This window comes from Melanostigma gelatinosum (assembly GCF_949748355.1).
Source record: "Melanostigma gelatinosum genome assembly, chromosome: 22".
NCBI classification, from domain to species: Eukaryota; Metazoa; Chordata; class Actinopteri; order Perciformes; family Zoarcidae; genus Melanostigma; species Melanostigma gelatinosum.
The window spans coordinates 15,501,544-15,522,051 of record NC_136655.1 but is presented as its reverse complement, the minus strand read 5'-3'; the positions used below and the strand labels follow the sequence as shown (position 1 = coordinate 15,522,051).

At 42.5% G+C, this 20,508-nt stretch overlaps 1 protein-coding gene across 1 annotated transcript in view; it reads left to right on the top strand.

Moving 5' to 3' along the window:
• The window catches only part of ttll12 (tubulin tyrosine ligase-like family, member 12), a gene marked incomplete at its 5' end in the record, with an annotated part of 56,933 nt that overhangs the window by 29,191 nt on the left and 7,234 nt on the right, over window positions 1-20,508 (top strand). Inside the window, 6 exons of the mRNA XM_079294907.1 lie at window positions 123-239; window positions 5,171-5,365; window positions 5,473-5,584; window positions 10,665-10,816; window positions 12,075-12,156; window positions 16,659-16,727. Of these exons, the coding sequence (XP_079151033.1) occupies window positions 123-239; window positions 5,171-5,365; window positions 5,473-5,584; window positions 10,665-10,816; window positions 12,075-12,156; window positions 16,659-16,727 (727 nt within the window). The remainder of the gene's footprint in view (window positions 1-122; window positions 240-5,170; window positions 5,366-5,472; window positions 5,585-10,664; window positions 10,817-12,074; window positions 12,157-16,658; window positions 16,728-20,508) is intronic.

Below are 20,508 nucleotides of genomic sequence, written 5' to 3'. Positions count from 1 at the left end.
TGATTACACGCTTTGTGGCCCTTCAGCCTAATTTACATACCGAACATATATTCCCTCTTTTAAGGCAGTTTCCCTGGGATCTCAACTCTTCTTGACACCATCGTTCTGTGCTTTGCTTTCAGGGTTTACTCCAACATGTCGCAAGTAACAAACAACCTGACACACCCCCGGTTCCAGCTGACGGAGGAGGAGGAGGAGGCTGATGTCGTTTGGAGCTATAATCATATCAAAGACTACAGGTCAGCAACACACACACAGCATATATTCACACGGTCCTGGTGGCTCAGTGGAGGTCTTTCAGTCAGACAAAATACTGTATATGGTGAGAATTTAGCTTATGAGTTATTTATGAGGTGAAGAACATTTCTCATGCATTCCAGTAGTAAAGGCTTTTATGGTTTAGTGACAAAAGGTTGAGCAAGTAAACACAGTACCACTAAACCTGATCATTCCTTCACTTGAGATAATGAAAAGGACAAAGAACAAGAAAGAATTTAATAATTACAAGTACATGAAATACATGAAAGACAGTCCAAGGCACATGTTACTCTTTCTTGTCTTGTTAGACCCTTAGGCTTGCACATCTAACATATTCATCAATCACACTATTTATTTTTTCTTTTTCTTTTTGTGATGATAGAGTTTGTTTTTATTATCTGATGAAACCAACCACAAAACAATAATTTAGGAAATTTCAGACAAGTTATGGTTATTTCAATCCGGAGAGAGTTTATTAGAATTTAACAATAATTGATTATACATGCATAAAATATGAACAGTGCACAGCTTTGGGCGATTGGACTCCCCCCTGAAGTAGGATAACCAAGCGGTAGTGATGCTGAGGTCAGATAAAGCCTAATCCCACAAAAGAGATTTATTTTATATGAATAAATTAAATAAATACCTTACCTACTGTCGCAGAGAATTTCTAAGCAAAATAGAAAATTAGTTATGAGAGAAAGTTGAAGGGTAGAACTTGTTTGGGTGATATTTCATGAGTTGACGTTAATCACACTATTTCTACCACGACCGCACAACACGCGTTATGAAATAAAAATTTCACGAACAGAAACTACACCACAGAGATAAGATACTATCAAATATATATTTATCCTGACTCAATAATAGCGAGAACAAGTTTTAAGGGGGAAAGGAGTACCTAGGCTTTGGTCTATAATGCAACACGGGATCCTACAGACAGGATGTACTTCCTGTTACAGAGATAAAGTCGTAGTTGGGCCATATACGTACATAGCTTATCTGTTCTTGGCTTGTTTTGGTATGGAGCTCTGGCTGAATGTAACCTTGGTTTGGCCATTCTCCCAACAGATGATATAATATTTAATGTTGAAACAGAAAATATAAGCACAGACACTGATGGATTTGAAGATTATTAAGATTATTATTTTTTATATTAGACAGCCTACCCCTTGTAGTTCTCTAGACAACATGGAAATCCAGAGCCATTGGTTAACACATCTCACTCTATAGACCTTTTGACCAATGAGTATTCACAAAAAACATGTGGACTTGTCAAAATGGTAAAACGACCAACTTTAATGTGGAAAAGTTCTCTGGGAGTAGGCTGATTCTGGTGTGTATAAAAGGTCATGTATTTGAGTGTGTTCTTCCGCCGCTCCATGGACTGACTCGGCTTTTGTTATTTTATAATAAAAGTCTCTGCTTTATGAATATCTCTTGTCTCCTGCTGCATTTTTCCAACTCCCAGTGAAACTCCTAGTTCAAACCGTCCTCGGCAAAAGTAAACATTGATGTCCTTATTTCCAGAGCCAGATCTGATATAAGTCGGGCTTATCGCTTTTCAGCCCCACAGTCACAGTCTGTGATCCATGCGTGCTGGAGGAGAACAATATCTGTCAACTCCATCTGTGTTCTTTTGTATTCCCCTACTACCCCCTCCTCTTAGCTCAGTGAGCTGAGAGACGGACTGAACCAATCATCATACATCTTCCAGAAACTTAATCAAATATAGTACAGCTGAGCTGTACATTGTTACGTGAATATGGGGGTGACCCCTCACGATTTTTAATCATTTTATTCGATAATAAAAAAAAATTGAAAAATGTATTAATTAATTTTTCTTTTTATTATTATTATTTCTATTTGAGTTATTAAAACTATATTCCCTATCAAAATGGTTTAATTTATCAGGAAATAATTAGCAATAAGCAAATAGGAGGCCTTTTGTTTGAAACGAACAAAAGTTGAGCAGAACAACGTCCGTTCAGTTATTGATGCACAAACCAAAGGAGGTTCTGATGGCGATGAATCAACCCTTGCGATCCACCAGAGGGACCCCGACCCCTTCGAGACTCTTGCCTCAGTTGGGTCGGCCCCTCCCTATGAGCACTCCTAGGGCCTTAAGAGACTGCGAGAAGGAGGAGACGAGCTTTTCAGGTCGTCATCGACATGAGTTGCTCACCTGACCTTGCGGGAGATATTGGGGAAGAAGGGTTCCCGAATTCTTCTCCCTGTTTTGCCTCGTGCACTGCTTTACTCTAAGAGCGACCTTTACCGGGCTCTAATCTTGTACCGAATATTCTTTAATTGCCGACAAGCAGCCCGGTCGAAGGCTTGCTTGCTGTCTTATCTGAATCGATCCGCAGTAACTCACATGGACAGTGTAGTCCGTCGCTCCGACTAGCCTTTGGTTTTATAAGAGTCCTGTATTTAATTGTTTCTTTTATTTACTTTTGTTTAGATTTTTCTGAATCCTTTCGTAATTGATAAGATCCTGCTTGAGAGCCCAAACAGATAAAAAGCTCTTTCAAACGCAAGCGGGTCTCTCCCGGGTGTCATTTCTTAAACTAGAGCGAAACTAATTTGAATAAGTATCAGTGTGTTTGGAGCATATCAGGAATGCAATCAGTAGTGTGCCGTGCTGAATGGCGCTCAAACTCACCTCAGGGGCTGAGGAAGGTCCGACGAGGTGTGACCACTTCCGTATGGCTTCTCTGGAAATTTGAAGAAATGGAGTCGATCGAAGATACTAATTCGTTATTTATTTATTTGTATTCAAATCAAAGTATAATCTCCTGGTCCAAAATACAGAGAAAGAAATTGTTAACTGAAAAATATACGGAAAAATCACCTAAGTATTCAAAAACCCCTTCAGAGTAGTTTACAGACAGAGTTCAATATACTGAGAAACGTTTAACCATCAACCAACACCGCTCTCTGGTTTCCCCCACACGCCTCCTCTACTGTTTCAAACTGCCCCTATGCATACTCGTCCGGGGCTCAGATCTCTGACTTCAAACGGATTTTTAAACATCACATCAAACATATCTTCAAACTGAATTTCTTTATATGTACCCGTCAGCATTTTCAGTGACCTTACTGTCAAGGGTATGTTTATTTATATGTACCCCGGGGCCTCACTAATGACCTTAACGCCCTACCAACTTCCTACAACTGCTGACTCGGTCTTGTGGCTTTGTCTTGAAGTCTCTACTATTCTCTAGAATAATGATTAACTACTTTAATGGCCAAAACGTGTTCAAGTGCCTCTGCCCCCGGCATCCCGGATGAATCGTAAATGCAATCTGCGCCCTTCATCTCCCGGGAAATTCTAAGCCTCCAGCTTCGTTCTTTGTGTGAACTTGCTGGCTCAGCTTTTCTCTTCTCATGAACCGAGAAGCACGCCTGGGGTGTGTGTGTGTGTGTGTGTGTGTGTGTGTGTGTGTGTGTGTGTGTGTGTGTGTGTGTGTGTGTGTGTGTGTGTGTGTGTGTGTGTGTGTGTGTGTGTGTGTGTGTGTGTGTGTGTGTGTGTGTGTGTGTGTGTGTGTGTGTGTGTGTGTGTGTGTGTGTGTGTGTGTGTGTGTGTGTGTGCCCAACCGTACACGTCAGTGCAACAGAGGCTTTTTGACCACAGAAGCATGTTTAACAGGTACAACCTTATGCGAGACTTGTTCTAACTCCTGATAACCCGGGCTTTGCTGTGTAGAGGCATCACAATTTCGCAAAACATCCACCACGTTCAACAACATGAATGACAAAGCAAGCTCTTACTCTCTCTTAAAGAGAATGGTGTTTGTTTTGTCGCGTGCGGTGCCCCCGCATGTTCTAAAATAAAAGGAGGCTTCTGTTTGAGACGAACAGAAGTGAACGAGGATCTCTCAGAAGTGTGTGCGCAAACTGAGGGACCTCGCTGGCGGCTAACGGCATTGATCCATCATAAAATGGAGAGAAAACAGATTGAAGGTTTGTTTTGAAATTTACCTGTAATTGTGCATTTGTCTGTCAGAATCTGTCTCTATAAACAGATTCTGCATTTACATGTACTGTATAATCTGATAGCAATGGGACACGATTGGCATGGGAAGCGTTTTTTTTTTGTATCTAATTTGTCAATTAGCTGATATTAGGTCAGAGAGACACTGGAGTATAATGTAATGTTAATCTCAGTGCATGGCTGCATGTACATTTATTCCTTCATTTTTTTTATCCAGTATAAGAAATGAGATATATAAAATAAATAAAAGCAGAAAGACTTCTACATGTGGTTGGCGTATAAATTATATAGACAGTATAGGCTGTCGAGTTCTACAACAGGATCAAAGAACAGCTTTTCCTTCACCGTGACGGTTTGGGGGATCTGTATGATTCAGCAGTTTGACCTTCCAGCTGACCAGTATTTTAAACACCGGGCTCAATCTAATCCCACAAAAGGCCAACCGCCACCCAATCGCCAGTTTCATTTCTAAATGCATTCCCCCCCCCCCCCCCCCCTCCAGAAGAAATAGACCTTTGTACAGAGTGCATAAATCTTAAAACGGCGGCTTGCTGTTTCAGTTTGCACGTGTAAATGGAGCTTTTGCAAAACAATAACAAAAGCTGGCCCACTGAGGATTGGGGGCTGTGTGAGCAGTAAAGTTAAGAAGAAAATCTTCACCTCTAATTTTCTCTGTGATCTTCCATTTTAAGTGCCAGTATAGCCGAATACACAGCAAAAGGTGCCAGAGAACTGCTGTTTTAAAACTTAGACAATGTAATGTCGATGTAGTCTGAAGTTCTGCTGCTTTGGCCTTTGGGAGTGAATCAAGCCATGAAGCTTAAAGTCATTGGTTAAATTCAAACTCAAATTTGTGACTGCAAACAACCCCATTTTTTTGGGATACAATCATCATTACATCTTCTTCTCTGACAGGAAGCTGAGCGAGGAACGACCCCACGTGATGCTTAACCAGTTTCCCTGCGAGAGCATCGTCACTGTGAAGGACTGCATGGCTGCCGTGGCCCGCAGAGCGAAAGGTGGCTCACAGCCCGATTGGTTACCAGAGACCTTCAACCTCCAGTCAGAGCTGCCGAAGTTCATCAAGGGTTATCAACAGAGACAGCAAAGGTTGGAATGTTATTTTTTTTAATTTAACAAAACCAAGAGCTTGTTGCTGATGTTGATGGTCTGATCAGCACTAAACACGATAAAAGATGTCTTGGTGTGTTTTTCAGGGGAGAGGATAACCACTGGATCTGTAAGCCCTGGAACTTGGCCCGTGGCCTGGACATACACATCACCAACAACCTGGACTACATAATCAGACAAAGAGAGAGTACGCCAAAGGTACACACACACACACACACACACACACACACACACACACACACACACACACACACACACACACACACAGACATCATGAAACAAACTCGCCTAAGATCATGCGTACATGTTAATCTGACTATAAAAGCATTTTGAATGCATTTTCAGTTTTTACCATCTTGAAAAATTAGTCAATTGATGTTCAGCATTTACATTGAAACTATGAATCACTTGTTCAGTTGGCAATTGTGGTAGTTTATTTTCTTTGAAAAGACTGGTCACAGATGAGGTTGGAGTCGAATATCAACCTTTCAGAATTCTTTATTGGACATGAATCATGGAGGAAATCTACAGCTTGCTAGGCTGGAGGATTTCTTCAACTAAACTAAAAGGTCACACAATTCTTATATCGTCTACACACAGGTGGGGGTTTAGACACATACATCATTGTCTGGCTCCCCACCCATACATTGAATATTAACTAATCTAAACCATATGTTTGAACCTGAAGGTCAAGTAAAAGAAATGAAGAACTCTGGTACCCCCATACCTGGGTCTCAATATTTATCAGGACTGACCCCTGGGTCAACCAAACACATCTGTTCAACCCAGCGCCGGAAATACATGAGGGCAAAGGACAAAACTGCCACTAAGAAATATAATTTTGCCCCTGATATCATTAGGAGAGGGACAAAAAATGACCCCATTATTTCCTCGAATAATAATGACAATTTAATGAACTTGTCAAAAACATCGTAGCCCAGTGGCGGCTGGTGGAAAATGTTCTAGGTCGGGCCATCCTATCAATTTCAGCAAACATCCCAGTATGATTTAATGCAACAAAATGTAAGTATCAAACACGCATTATTACTTTGCAGTTAAATATTTAACATTTATTCCAACACGAAAACAATCAGTAAATAACACTTATATAATATAATATAACATGTTCATTTATTGAGATGCCCCTATGGACCTTGTTATCGGAGGTAAAGATCAGGAGAAGTAAACATGAAGTGTAATTATGAATACTGATGTTAAATTAAGCTATGATGAGTTGTCACTGTTAATTTAACATCTCTATTACATGTTGATGCCTCCATGACCAAGTTAAGCAGATGAGACTGAGGACAACTATGTAGAAGAAAAGATGTTCACTTTGTCTAATATGTAGCTTGACAGAGTTCTCATGTGTGTCCTGGTGTTCTCATGTTTCCTTACCTCCTCATCCCTCACTCCCTACCCTGGTGTTCTCATGTTTCCTTACCTCCTCATCCCTCACTCCCTACCCTGGTGTTCTCATGTTTCCTTACCTCCTCATCCCTCACTCCCTACTCTGGTGTTCTCATGTTTCCTTACCTCCTCATCCCTCACTCCCTACCCTGGTGTTCTCATGTTTCCTTACCTCCTCATCCCTCACTCCCTACTCTGGTGTTCTCATGTTTCCTTACCTCCTCATCCCTCACTCCCGTAACTGTCCGTGCTGGATCCGTCCCCGTTGTTTTAAAAAGCTAAATAAATGATTAGCATGACGTCATCCAGCTAGCCAAACCTGTCTGGTGTACAGCTAGTACAGAAGCTTCATGCACTGCTTCCCTTTCCCGCGAGTCTGCTGTCTGATTGTGAGGTCAGGCTGATCTGATATCAGCTCTTTGGCTGCAGAATCTCCGCCAAAGTTCTCCTCTCAAACGGGTCTTGGAGGAGGAGTGCTCGCTGCCCAAAATCCAGGCTTTGTATACTGTGCTGCGCTCAGACAAAAGGACAGGCACGTGTTTGAAACACGCGACAACCTCAGACCTTGAGGCTCCATACATACCATGACATCATGGCCACCTGCACTAACCCCCTTCTTGCTGCCTCTGTGGGTCATGCCAGTGTCATGGTAACCCCTTGCTCACTGGTTGATACTAATATTCAACTACATATACATTAGTGTATCTTTCAACAGGTTACAGGGATACAGGATAAGCAATACATGATATAAAACATATACACCTTTTTGCCCAGCGGCAGATTAATACCAAGGTATTCTCATATATATGTTTGACTAGCTAAAGGGTTAATGCAGAATGCAAGCCTCAGCAGGTGCCTTCAGTGTGAACCTATGTTCAGGTGTCTGTTCACATGATCACTGCACTTAATAATAGTAACTAATAATACTAATAAATACACACAGTTATCATCACCGTAGAGGTGTTTTCTCTCTGTAGCCTGTTACCTCTTTAACAAACTGTGTTCTGTTTATAAGCGCAGGATTGATTTCTACCGGCAGAATGCGTTTGACTTATTTATGAATTATTTGCGTCTGTACGTTTTGAAGTTGTGACTGTGGCGTCATTATTAAATAACTCAGAATATGATCATGGTTTCTCTTGAATACTGTAATTAATTTATGAGGCTCAATGTTTCAGGTTAAACTTAAATGATATAACTCATCAAACCCGACACTCAGGAATGATTAGCCTCACGTGACTGAATGAAATGATGATAAATGATCTCTCTGACTTTAATTGTATCCATAATAAAAGTTAATGAGGGAAATATCAGATCGTGAAAAGACAAATCTTTCGAATCAATGAAGGAAGTTGTTTGTGGTTGTTGTTCAGTCTACAATGAACATATATTAAACCAGACGGTGAATCAGAAAACGAATCAAATATAAAAGTAGACTTTAATCTGCGATCCGTCTTCACTGTTTACATTTTGAAAGAAATCGTATCAGTCCGATCGGCTGCAGCGTCCAATCACATAACTGATGAACAATGAGGGCCGTTAAAACACTTCCTGGAAGGCTGTTCTCGTGCGTCCTCGCTCATGGCTCCTCAGAGATCGATCCTCGATCCTCTGAGCTAAATAAGAGCTTTGGGATGGCCGTCAATATGGCGGAGCAGAACAACTTCCGGTTCAATCGAGGAGCGAGGAAATGACAATTCAGAGACTTTGGATGTACCCAGAGAGACCCGTTTCCCCATACTGACAGCATGCAGCAGCACTTCCTCTTTTTGACTCAACCGTCCAAACCGTCCCAACGTCCTGCTCTTATGAGGACACATACAACAGTTTACAAGCACACACACCCAGTATGATCTCCAAACTTTCCAGCACTTTCTGTCAACCGACTCATTATTATAATCACATTACAGCTGTGGCTGTTCAATCACTTCATCTTAATACACAATACATAAATGCATAAATTGACGATTAGGTTATACTTTTATTTTCATCATATGCTCTGTGTTCTTTGGCCTTATCTTCTTAGTCCGTTCTTCATTCTTTTAACTTTGTTATGGAATATTTCTTAAACTATTCGGGAGAAAAGTGTAAAGTGTTTTCTTATCAATGTCAAATGAAACAGAGTCTTGATGAAGGATCAAAGTTGTAATTGTCAATTTATTTGCTTGCAAGCAAATGAGAGAGCAGTTCTCAACAGACACGTATCGCAGAGTCTTGTGAGGAGTACCCTAAAATCATCTTCATGCATGCTATCTTTATACCCACAGACAAGAGAAAACAGCTGAAACAGGCAAGGGGAGAATGATGGGAGTCTGACATTTGTGTAAACTGTGCAATGTCTGGTATATTCTCTGCAACAGCAAGAATAGGCCTGCTTCTATGTCGAGGGCATACATGGCCTGCAAATGTCTCCTCCTGTGCTCTTTGACCTTTGTGAATGTATATGTTGATGTGGAGTTTTATGTTAGACCTATGTGAATGTTTATGTTAATGGGGAGGTTTATGTTACAGCAGGCGCTGTCCGTCTAAGGAGAACTAAGCAGAGAGCAGAATAAAAACATTTTTTCCGATTACCGCGGTGTCCTCGCGGAGTTGAACAGGTAAAACCCTTGTTAAATAAATGAGATGATACAATGTGATGATCACAAAGATACTTGCTCACACATTTAGACTTTGGGGGGGGGGGGTATGGCACCACGGTCGTCTTCATTTTTTCTTTTTAAAAACTTATCCACAACTTTCGCGACAGGTTAGCGAAGAGTGTCTTCTTCTGCTTATTGCAGCTTGTTAAACAACTGACTGACGCATTACCGCCACCAGGTGGTGGGAAGCTATATTGTAACTGAGCGTCTCATGGATAACAGTGATATCTCTGGTGTCTTCAATTGATAACCTATGCCAGGGGTGTCAAACTCATTTTCACTCTGGGGCCACATCAGCATCACGGTCGCCCTCAAAGGGCCGGTTGTAAATGTAACTACTCCTAACATATTTAGTTTTGTTTCCCGGGATATCTGTGACTTCCACAACACCTACTAAGCAGAAATAGAGGTTATTTTTTCCATGGTTAATGGTGGACAGTTGAACGGCTTTCAGGGCAATAAGCCACGCCCCCTCTCCGGCGCGTCCAGTGTGAATGAACACAAATAGCCCCCGGCGAGACCGACTCAACTCAACTTTTTTTTTTATACTCAAACATCTCCGCGACTTATTGAGTGGCGTATATAAATAAATATATGCATGTGGATCAGATCCCGCTAGCAACACCTCACATCTCCGAAATCGTCAGAGCAGATTTTTAAATCGGCTGAATCTTGACAAACCGACCACAGATTTGGTGCTTAAACTAACTTCTCGCCTCAAAACATCTCCTGTCCACCTGTTGTGACAGGTTTAATGTCGGCACACAGACAACATGCTATCTCATCACTTCGACTTTCTATCTCATAATTTCGACCATGGGGATATTTTTATTTTCACATCTAACTTTAAATTTTTAAATTAAAAAAATAATAATAAAAAAAATAAAATAAAAAGATTTATTTTTTTTGCTGGCGGATTCGCGGGCCACATAAAATGACGTGGCGGGCCGTATGTTTGACACCCCTGACCTATGCGGTCCCAAAACCCAAAACCCTGTCGGCCTACCGGGGATTCTCCCGGTATCCCCTGTGGCCAGCCCGCTCCTGGGTGCAACAACAATCACCTGACGTTGAATATCAGAAAAACCAAAGGGCTGGTTTTGGACTTTCAGAGATACATGAGGTCCTCTGGCCGTTAAATAAATGATTCCTCTTTAGTTTTAGTGCTGACAGATGTTTTATTATGTTGTTACTTGTAATTCTGTGCGTGTGTCTTTGTTCTCAAGGTGGTGTGTAAGTACCTTGAAGATCCAGTGCTGTTCAACAGAGAGGAGGTGGGAATGGTGAAGTTTGACATTCGCTACATGCTGATGGTGCGCTCTGTGCAGCCTCTGCGTCTCTATGCCTACGACATCTTCTGGTTGCGCTTTGCTAATAGGTACGACATACATATGCATACACATACATACATGGATGGGTTGTGATGGCCGATTACAGGTTGTTAAAATACCTAGTCTTGTTCAATGCAAAGAAATCCTTTTTCAATCTTTCTTGACAATATCTCTTAGGTCATCTCTTTTTGACTCTTTCTGACTGATGGTCAAAGTCCTGCATCTGTGGTTTCAGATGGCCAACAAAAATTAAGTCTACAGCCACAATATTGGCTTAAGCCGCGTTCACACCAAACGGGTCCAACGCGCCGCCGGTCGTGTTCACACCAAACGCCGCAAAAAAAAAATCGCATAGCGCCGGAGAGGGGGCGCCGTCATGTCTGGTTCATAATATTGTTCAGAGGAGCTCCGTGGATTGTATCGAGCTGTATTCACTGTCTAGCAAGCCACCGGTCGCTGTTTACTACAGCTGTAGGAACACAAAATAAACTGATTTGGCTGTGATTCAACGGCAATAAACCGACAAAAAGGGACTCCGAAATAACTACATAATGATGCAGATTTGTACTTGTCTTCTCCGACAAAAAGGGACTCCGAAATAACTACGTAATGATGCAGATTTGTAAGTTACTGGTCTTCTCAATGGATCTCTGATGGATCGGTGCTAGGCTATGCTAACATCGTAGCAGCTCCACCAGCACTCAATAACGTCACGTAGACGTAAATACGGCAGCGTCTATTCATTGTTTGTACCGTATGGTTTACACACACACATGTATACACATAGTTTGGTCCGGTCTCTGTTGATATGAGGTATCGTAGAGCTCTGGGTGAACACAGACGGCTACAGGATTTATTTCCTGATTCAACAACGGCAGGAAGCCAGTGATGACAGGGGGAGCAACTCAACGCTGATAGGCTATCGCGCCACAGCGTCACACGATTATGTCGCAGAAGTTGAAAAATTTCAACTCACGCGTTGGCGCGCCAGTCTCATCGCGTCTGTGCATAGACTTTGTATGTAATCTCGACGCGCGTCAAAAAATTGACACGTCCGGTGTGAACGCACCTTTAGGCTGTGATGCTCAGTGTAAAAAAAAAAAAAAAAAAAAAAACATTACGACAGATATAACAAAGTATTGTACGGTCTGAAATCTTGACTTGATGGCTGTGGTAGAAGGAAAGTCAGGGGATCGCCCAAGTCATAAGGATAGATCCTCTGGGACCAAATTTCATGGCAATTTATCCAAGAAGTATCCAAGAAGCACGAGAGTCAAACCAATGATGTTTGTTTCTTCTATCTAGACCTTTCTCCTTGGACCATTTCGATGATTACCAAAAGCACTTCACAGTCATGAACTATACAGATGGTGTGGAGCTTAAGCAGGTACAGTACCTTTTTGCTGTTGTTCTTCGTGTTGGCTCAGCCTAGCACGATCTATTTTGTGAAATCAGTCCATGGTCACAAGAACATGGTCTGGTCCCTGTGGTCCTCATTTATTGGTAGGCCAAACTGATCATGAAATTGAATGTCTCAGAAAGAATGACATATCGTAAACATCTTTGTATCTTTACTGCAGCTTTTCTAATCGGAACTGTCAGTTGTGTCTGCTTTTGCTTTATAACTTAAAATAATACAGCGTCCTGGTGGCATAGTGGTCAAAGACGCGTACTGCGCAACCGCAGCTTGCCTGGTTCAACTGTGGTTGGGTATCCTTGTTGTAGTGTTGTCAAAAATAAAAATGTTTTCATTACATATTGATTCTTAAATTTAATTTCATACTCATTTTCCACACTATTGCTACATCGGTACCGGCTGCTCTCTCTCGCTCGCTCTTCTCTCCGACAGCCAGTTGACACACTCACCGCTGCAGTGCCCACATAGCCCCGCCTCTTCTCACTCACAGTGCTGTCTTCTCGTCACTCGTCTCAATAGCTCCAGATGATAATACTAATTTGTAGGTCGTCATTGTCATGTTATAGCCCTCAGGGTTTCCTCTTTGTTACCTAGACTGTGGTGCCAGTCCATGCAGTTTGCCCTGCGGGGATTCAACTCAGTAATGGCCGCTCAGTGTGGGAGGATCCCTCTCCTTTTTTACAAGAGCACAACGGTTTTCATAGATCTAGCCTCCTAAATTTGCTCTCAAAGTGCACCAGATGAATGCAGTTAACTTTAAAATGGACTTGGACTAGCTTTACGATCACTTAAAGCACTGTACACTACATGTCATCGTTCTCCCATTAACACCCCGCCGGCGACCAACAGATGCACCCTCCATGGTCTGTTCGTCGGGGTGATAAGGATCAGCGGGTCGCGGTTTAGCTGGCCCGGAGCCCTCAGAGATAAATTACAGCTTGGATTCTCGGTCCCACAGTCCAGTCCCGTAGAAGCCCCTGTGCGGACTTAATCTCCGTACCTCTCCTGGTCCTTGTCTCTGACTTAAGGAGCCCAGTGAGTCTTCAATAATACATGAAATAATCCGTGAGAAGGGGGAGAGGGGCGGAGAGCCAGCCCTCCTATATGAGTTATCTACTTGGCCTGACAGTGAGGAATGTGTGGAGTCGCGTCTCCGTGCACTTCGCTTTTTAGCTCAGCACAGCTGAGACGGCTCTCCCACCTTACACTCACTCAACCTTCACCTCTTACTCTCCGCTGTTGTGGAATATTTCTATGAATAGTCGGGAGAAGAGTGTCAAAGTGTTTTCAAATCAATGTCAAATGAAACAGAGTCTGGATGAACGATCAAAGTTGTAATAGTCAATTTATTTGCTTGCAAGCAAAGAGAACACAGTCTCACAGACACATCACGTCATCTGCAGGAGGTGCTCTGACACCACAGTCAGATGCATGGACATTTATACCCAGCCAGGTGCTCCTTTGATTAGGTCACTGTGACCTAATCAAAGAGTTCAGATCCAGTATTGCAGAGACGGAATAAGCTTGTTTTACCATCACACATCATATATGCATACAGAGGGTCATGCCCTTCAGCTGATGCTCATCAGGAAGTACCGTAATCTAGACCTCTGTGTGTCTGCACAGGATAACAGATAACAGATAACAAATAACAAGACACCTGGATGCAAAACTGATAGAATCATCTACTGAACAGCCATATCAAGACAATTACTAAATCAGCCTACTATCACCTGAAGAATATATCAAGGATTAGAGGACTTATGTCTCAACAGGATTTGGAAAAACTTGTCCACGCATTTATCTTCAGCAGACTGGACTACTGTAACGGTGTGTTTACAGGTCTCTGTAAAAAGTCCGTCAGAAAGCTGCAGCTGATTCAGAACGCTGCAGCTCGAGTCCTCACTAAGACCAGGAGGGTGGACCACATCACTCCAGTTCTGATGTCTTTGCACTGGCTTCCTGTCCAACAAAGAATTGACTTTAAAATCCTGCTGTTGGTTTACAAAGCACTGAATGGTTTGGGACCAAAATACATCTCTGATCTGCTGCTACCTTATGAACCATCCCGACCCCTCAGGTCGTCTGGGACCGGTCTACTTTCTGTTCCCAGAGTCAGAACTAAACATGGAGAAGCAGCGTTCAGTTGTTCTGCTCCACATATCTGGAACAAAGTCCCAGAAAGCTGCAGGTCTGCTGAGACCCTCAGCTCATTTAAATCAAGATTGAAGACTTTTCTGTTTGCTGCTGCCTTTAATTGAACCACATTCAATTAATATATTCATCAATTTCCTGCATTTCTGCATTTTACTACTGTATTTTATTTCTTGCACTGTTTTTTAATGTTTTAATGAATGTTCTTAATTGTTTTTTAAATCTCCTTTTCTTCTGCCTTATGTTTTGATGCTTTTAATGGTTTTATGTGAAGCACTTTGAATTACCTTGTTGTTGAAATGTGCTATACAAATAAACGTGCCTTGCCTTGCTGAAAAAGTGTTTGGTGCCTGCACAGTTAAAGATTTACATTCTTTAACCCTAAAGCATAAGACTATGACATATTTCCCCATAACACCGCTCAGAGAAACCTTTACGGGTCGTCAATTTTATCGAATAAGAATATCGCGTGGAGCCGCAAAGTACGTTTTGGTTAATTCCTTAACTTTCTGTATCTAAGTTGATATGGTGCTCGGATAGCAGTCACTTTAACAGCTCTTTATTTCATCATTTATTTTCCCGACACAGAGATCTAACTGCTATACATCTCTTTACAAGCTCACAGTTATTTATGGCCTGCTGTTGATGTGGGCTTCTCTTCCTGACTGTATGTCTGTGTTTGATCTATATCAGTCATGTCACCGTGGTGTGGAATCCGTTCGCTCACCCAGGGGCTTCACGCTGCCCTCCATCGGAATTCCCCCTCTTCTTGTGCGTTGCTCCGTCCACAGGGAGAAAAATAAAGAGAAAAGAGAAGTCCGGAAAACGAAGAAAAGTAAAATTGATTCAATAAGCAAAGTTATTTCTCTAAGTCCGGAGAAGAGTTTAATCTTCAGAGGTCAAGAGTTCTGCCTGATGACACCGCTGATGTCACTCCACCCGCAACTCCAATAACTCTCTTACTGGCTCAAGTCCAGTGTTTAAATACTGCCTTGCACTGTGAAAAAAGACATGCATGTGCTTAAGGAACGCGACCGTTTCTAGACTTCTTGGCGACACCATTTTTCCCTGACATCAGGGATATTTGCAACTCCCTTCCCCCTCTTTTGACCTCAACTCAGTGACCTCTGTGTGAACTCTTAGACCAGGGGAAAACAAACCTGCCCCCCTGGTGGACACTTATACAATCATTTTTGTTTCAAATACATCATTGTAGAGTTGTTTGCTGGTTTACATTGGTAACTGGTTTACACAGCATACCATCATGACAAATGATATTACAACAACTCATAGATATGACAAAAAATCTAGACTATTGTATTAATACAATTCTGGCAAGCATAGAGTAAATAGCAGAGTAATCTTTGAAATAGATGTACTCTTGAAGCAAGGTTTGTCGTCTCCACTGTTTCCAGGTAGAGTCGCATCCTTAAGCACTAATGATGATTATAAATCAACCCAAAATAATTAAAGATGATTAATAATTTTGTGTGTGTGTATGTGTGTCAGTATCATGTGTATTAAGCATAATACAAGAGCCGTATACGTGAGCGTGTGTCATGCAGAGGCACCGTTGTGCCGTTAATTATTTTGCTCTCATGCTGTCATTACCGTTTACACAGGAAAATGGCTCATTTTAATATACCATTATCATTATCATCATTATCATCATTATCTGTACCAAATCGCTCCTCATCTCACAGATGAGATAGAAAGTCAAAATGATGAGATAGAAAGTCAAAGTTATGAGATAGAAAGTCAAAGTTATGCGATAGAAAGTCAAAGTTATGAGATAGAAAGTCAAAGTTATGAGATAGAAAGTCAAAGTTATGAGATGGAAAGTCAAAGTTATGAGATGGAAAGTCATAATTATGAGACACTTAAACACAGCAGTCATAGAAGCAGCTCTTTGGCTGGTTACTGTACATTTGACGTGGAAATGTATTGTGAGTACATTGAAGACTTTAAACGTGGCTTTGAAACACATGAAATACTTCACGTGGGATTGTGCAAACGCACAATCCCGCCTTGTTATATTTATCTTTTTTTAAAACGTTTTTTAGTTTGTCAATGTTGAGTCCATTTTTCCATGTAGTTTTGAAATATTTCTCTCCCTGTGTTTACTGTCTCTCTGAACTGATAACTATCAAATCAAGGCAAACAGTTAAAAAGTTATCCTCTGCTTTAGCACAAACAACATACCGTGAGTATCCCATGAAACTCTAATGCAATCTAACAAAGCTAGGGTCATGAAGGTGTGGTTGTTAACTGTTATAAGTCTCTGATAAGAAGTTGAATCCCTGTCTCTCTGTCTCCAGGTGCACTACGATGAGTTCATCCCCATGTTTGAGAAGCAGTACCCACTGCATCCATGGAAGGAGGTGGAAGTAAGTGTAAACTTTTAGAACAGGAGCCCATCTGTGGGAAGAATCGGACCATATCTGGGGAGAACTGGAACACATCTGGGTAGAACCCAGTCAAACCTGACGCCACAGAGCTGGAGGTGAATCCGAATTGAATAGTCTCGGGGACAGCAGGGCTGCACCACAGGAAGCCCCCTCGTCCAATGAGACCCCTGAGTTGAGTTTGGATCAAAAGTCACACGTATGTGAGATTTAACTCGTATCAGGCAGTTGACTAGCCTGTAGGCCCAACTCTCTTTGTTCCAACCACATGGTGAAAGACAATTCTCTCGAGTGCCCCACTTCCACCATCACCAGCCTAATCCCTAGTGAACAACGAAACGACTGGGACAGCGCCCGATTGGCAAGAAAAACACTTTGTTGACATTTTTTGTTAACCGTTAGGGATAACTTGTGCATGAGAACGGGCTGCGAAACATCGGGTTCCTGTCCCCGAACGGATCCGATGGTAGCCATTGTGGTGGGAAAATATTCCTATACCCACTTTGCGTGAGTATTTTAATGCTGAAATACATGATACAAAAAAACAGGTTGTCTTTTAAGTATTTATTCTCTGCGCAGAGAAGGTTCAATCATCACAACAGAATGCGTACAGTCTCAGTGAGGAAGAACCAAGAAAAAAGTGAACAAACTTTCTTTTTACAGAATGAGCAAAGGTGGGGGCCGATGGCCAAGGTTACAGACATTTTGGTCTCAGACTCCCGGTCTCAGACTGATAGGAACAACAATGAAAAACAAACGATCAGCAACGAAAATAAGCGGCAGGACGGCCTTGGTGCTGGAACATTCTCATACAACACAGTTAGTTATCTTTGTGAACAGAGAGAGAGAATTCGTCTTTTGCACAACAGAGACACGGTGAAGTTTAACAAAGTTCAGAGCAAAAATTACTGATGCATGAATACAATATACTGAGTAGAAATATATACGACGTAAAAAATGACCATTACACCATCTATCACAACCCTCTATCTACATACTTCATTTCCTCTAAAACTGTCACCAGTGGAAGCTCCACTGATTGCTCTCCTTCCCACCTGGCTCGGCATCCTGTTTCTCATGCACTCTGATGCCGCTCGTTCTAAAAATAATATAAAACGAGGCTGGTCTGTTTGAACCGAAAACAGATGTGCACCCTCAGAATCCCTCAGAAGTGTGTGCGCAAACTGATGGACCTCGCCGGCGATGGGCAGACTCAGTCTGCCGCCGGGGTGATCACGGATCAAAGGGACGCGTATCCCGATGTCCGGTCACCCCCTTGTGAGTGCCCCTAGTGCTGGGAAGAAACTGCGAGAAGGGGGAGAGAGGCGGAGGAACAGCTTTATCTCTATATGACAAACTCACCTGGCCTGATAGTGAGGTCAGGTAAAGACCTGGTGGACCTCTCCCCAACTACTGCTCGATTGTCTAAAACCGGGAATATTTATACTCTAGAAACACCGGAGGAAAGGTTCAACCCCCCTCCATGCCTGCCTCGTGAGACAGGACTCGAGGTAAGGCCTCAGGGTGTTGATGGTTCCTTCACTGATTTGAGACAAGTGTCCCTATTGGTTGCACTTCCATTTGTAGCCAGGCTGCACCACAGAGGAATTGGGCTTTAAGAGTTGTTAGTGACGCAGTCTTCTGTAAGGCAAGGCAAGTTTATTTGTATAGCACATTTCAACAACAAGGTAATTCAAAGTGCTTCACATAAAACCATTAAAAGCATCAAAACACAAGGCAAAAGAAAAGGAGATTTCAAGTTCAAAGTTCAAAGTTCAAAGTTCAAAGTTCACTTTATTGTCAAAGTTTCCACATGTGTTATGCATACAGAAAATTCGAAATGCCGTTTCTCGCAGTCCCACAGTGTAATATAGACATGAACATATAACATATAATAGAATAAAATAGAATAAAGTTAAGAACATAAGGGCCTAGATAAAGGATTAAACAAGTAGCAGCAGAGAATAAAAAGTGACTGGTGCTGATAAAAAGTGACTGGTGCTGATAAAAAGTGACTGGTGCTGGATGAGGGAAGGGGTGTGAGGGGGAGTAGATGTCCTGGTATGTTCCATTTGAGGCAGTGGGGAAAGGTGGGTGAGGGGGAGGGTAGAGAGGTCAGGGGAGAGATGGCAGAGATGGCAGGGGGGGAGAGAGGGGGAGCGAGAGGAGAGAGGGAGGGAGAGAGTTCAGCATCCTGACCGCCTGGTGGAAGAAGCTGTTCCTCAGCCGGGTAGAGCTCGAACGGAGACTGCGGAACCTTCTCCCTGAAGGCAGGAGGCTGAAGAGGCTGTTGGAGGGGTGGGTGGGGTCACCCGCAATGCCGAGTGCTTTGCGGGTGAGGCGGGTGTTGTAAATGTCCTGTAGTGTAGGGAGTGAGACTCAGATGATCCTCTGGGCAGAGTTCACAATGCGCTGCAGGCTCTTGCGGTTGGAGGCGGTGCAGCTTCCGAACCACAGCGTGATGCAGCTGCTGAGGATGCTCTCAGTGGCGCCTCGGTAGAATGAGAGCATGATGGGGGGGGGGGCTCCTGCTCGCTTGAGCTTCCTGATGAAGTACAGGCGTTGCTGGGCCTTCTTTGCCAGTGCAGTGGTGTTGCTGTTCCAGGTGAGGTCATCTGTGATTGTCACACCCAGGAATTTGGTGCTGCTCACCTGTTCCACAGCAGCACCATTGATGGTCAGAGGGAGGGGGGGTTGGGAGTGGGTTCTCCTGAAGTCAACAACAATCTCCTTTGTTTTCCCCACATTGAGGAAGAGATTGTTATTTTGGCACCAACGGACCAGCTGGTCCCGTACCCGTACCTGTTTTGAAACCGGTTTGTATTTTAATTGTTTAAAAACAATTAAAGAAACAGTGTAAGAAATAAAATGCAGTAGTAAAATGCAGAAATGCAGGAAATTGATTAATATATGAATTGAATGTGGTTCAATTAAAGGCAGCAGCAAACAGAAAGGTCTTCAATCTTGATTTAAATGAGCTGAGGGTCTCAGCAGACCTGCAGCTTTCTGGGACTCTGTTCCAGATATGTGGAGCAGAAAAACTGAACGCTGCTTCTCCATGTTTAGTTCTGACTCTGGGAACAGAAAGTAGACCGGTCCCAGACGACCGGAGGGGTCGGGATGGTTCATAAGGTAGCAGCAGATCAGAGATGTACTTTGGTCCCAAACCATTCAGTGCTTTGTAAACCAACAGCAGGATTTTAAAGTCAATTCTTTGTTGGACAGGAAGCCAGTGCAAAGACATCAGAACTGGAGTGATGTGATCCACCCTCCTGGTCTTAGTGAGGACTCGAGCTGCAGCGTTCTGAATCAGCTGCAGCTTTCTGACGGACTTTTTACAGAGACCTGTAAACACACCGTTACAGTAGTCCAGTCTGCTGAAGATAAATGCGTGGACAAGTTTTTCCAAATCCTGTTGAGACATAAGTCCTATAATCCTTGATATATTCTTCAGGTGATAATAGGCTGATTTTGTAATTGTCTTGATATGGCTGTTCAGGTTGAGGTCTGAATCCATAACTACACCTAGATTTCTGGCTTGGTTTGTGGGTTTTAACATCAGTGACTGAAGCTGAGCGGTGATTTTCAATTGTTCGTCCTTGGTACCAAAAACAATTACTTCAGTTTTATCTTTGTTTAATTGAAGAAAATTCTGGCACATCCAGTTGTTGATTTGTTCAATGCAGTTACCCAGCCCTTGTATGGGATTATAGTCCCCTGGTGACATAGTTATGTAGATTTGTGTGTCGTCTGCATAATTATG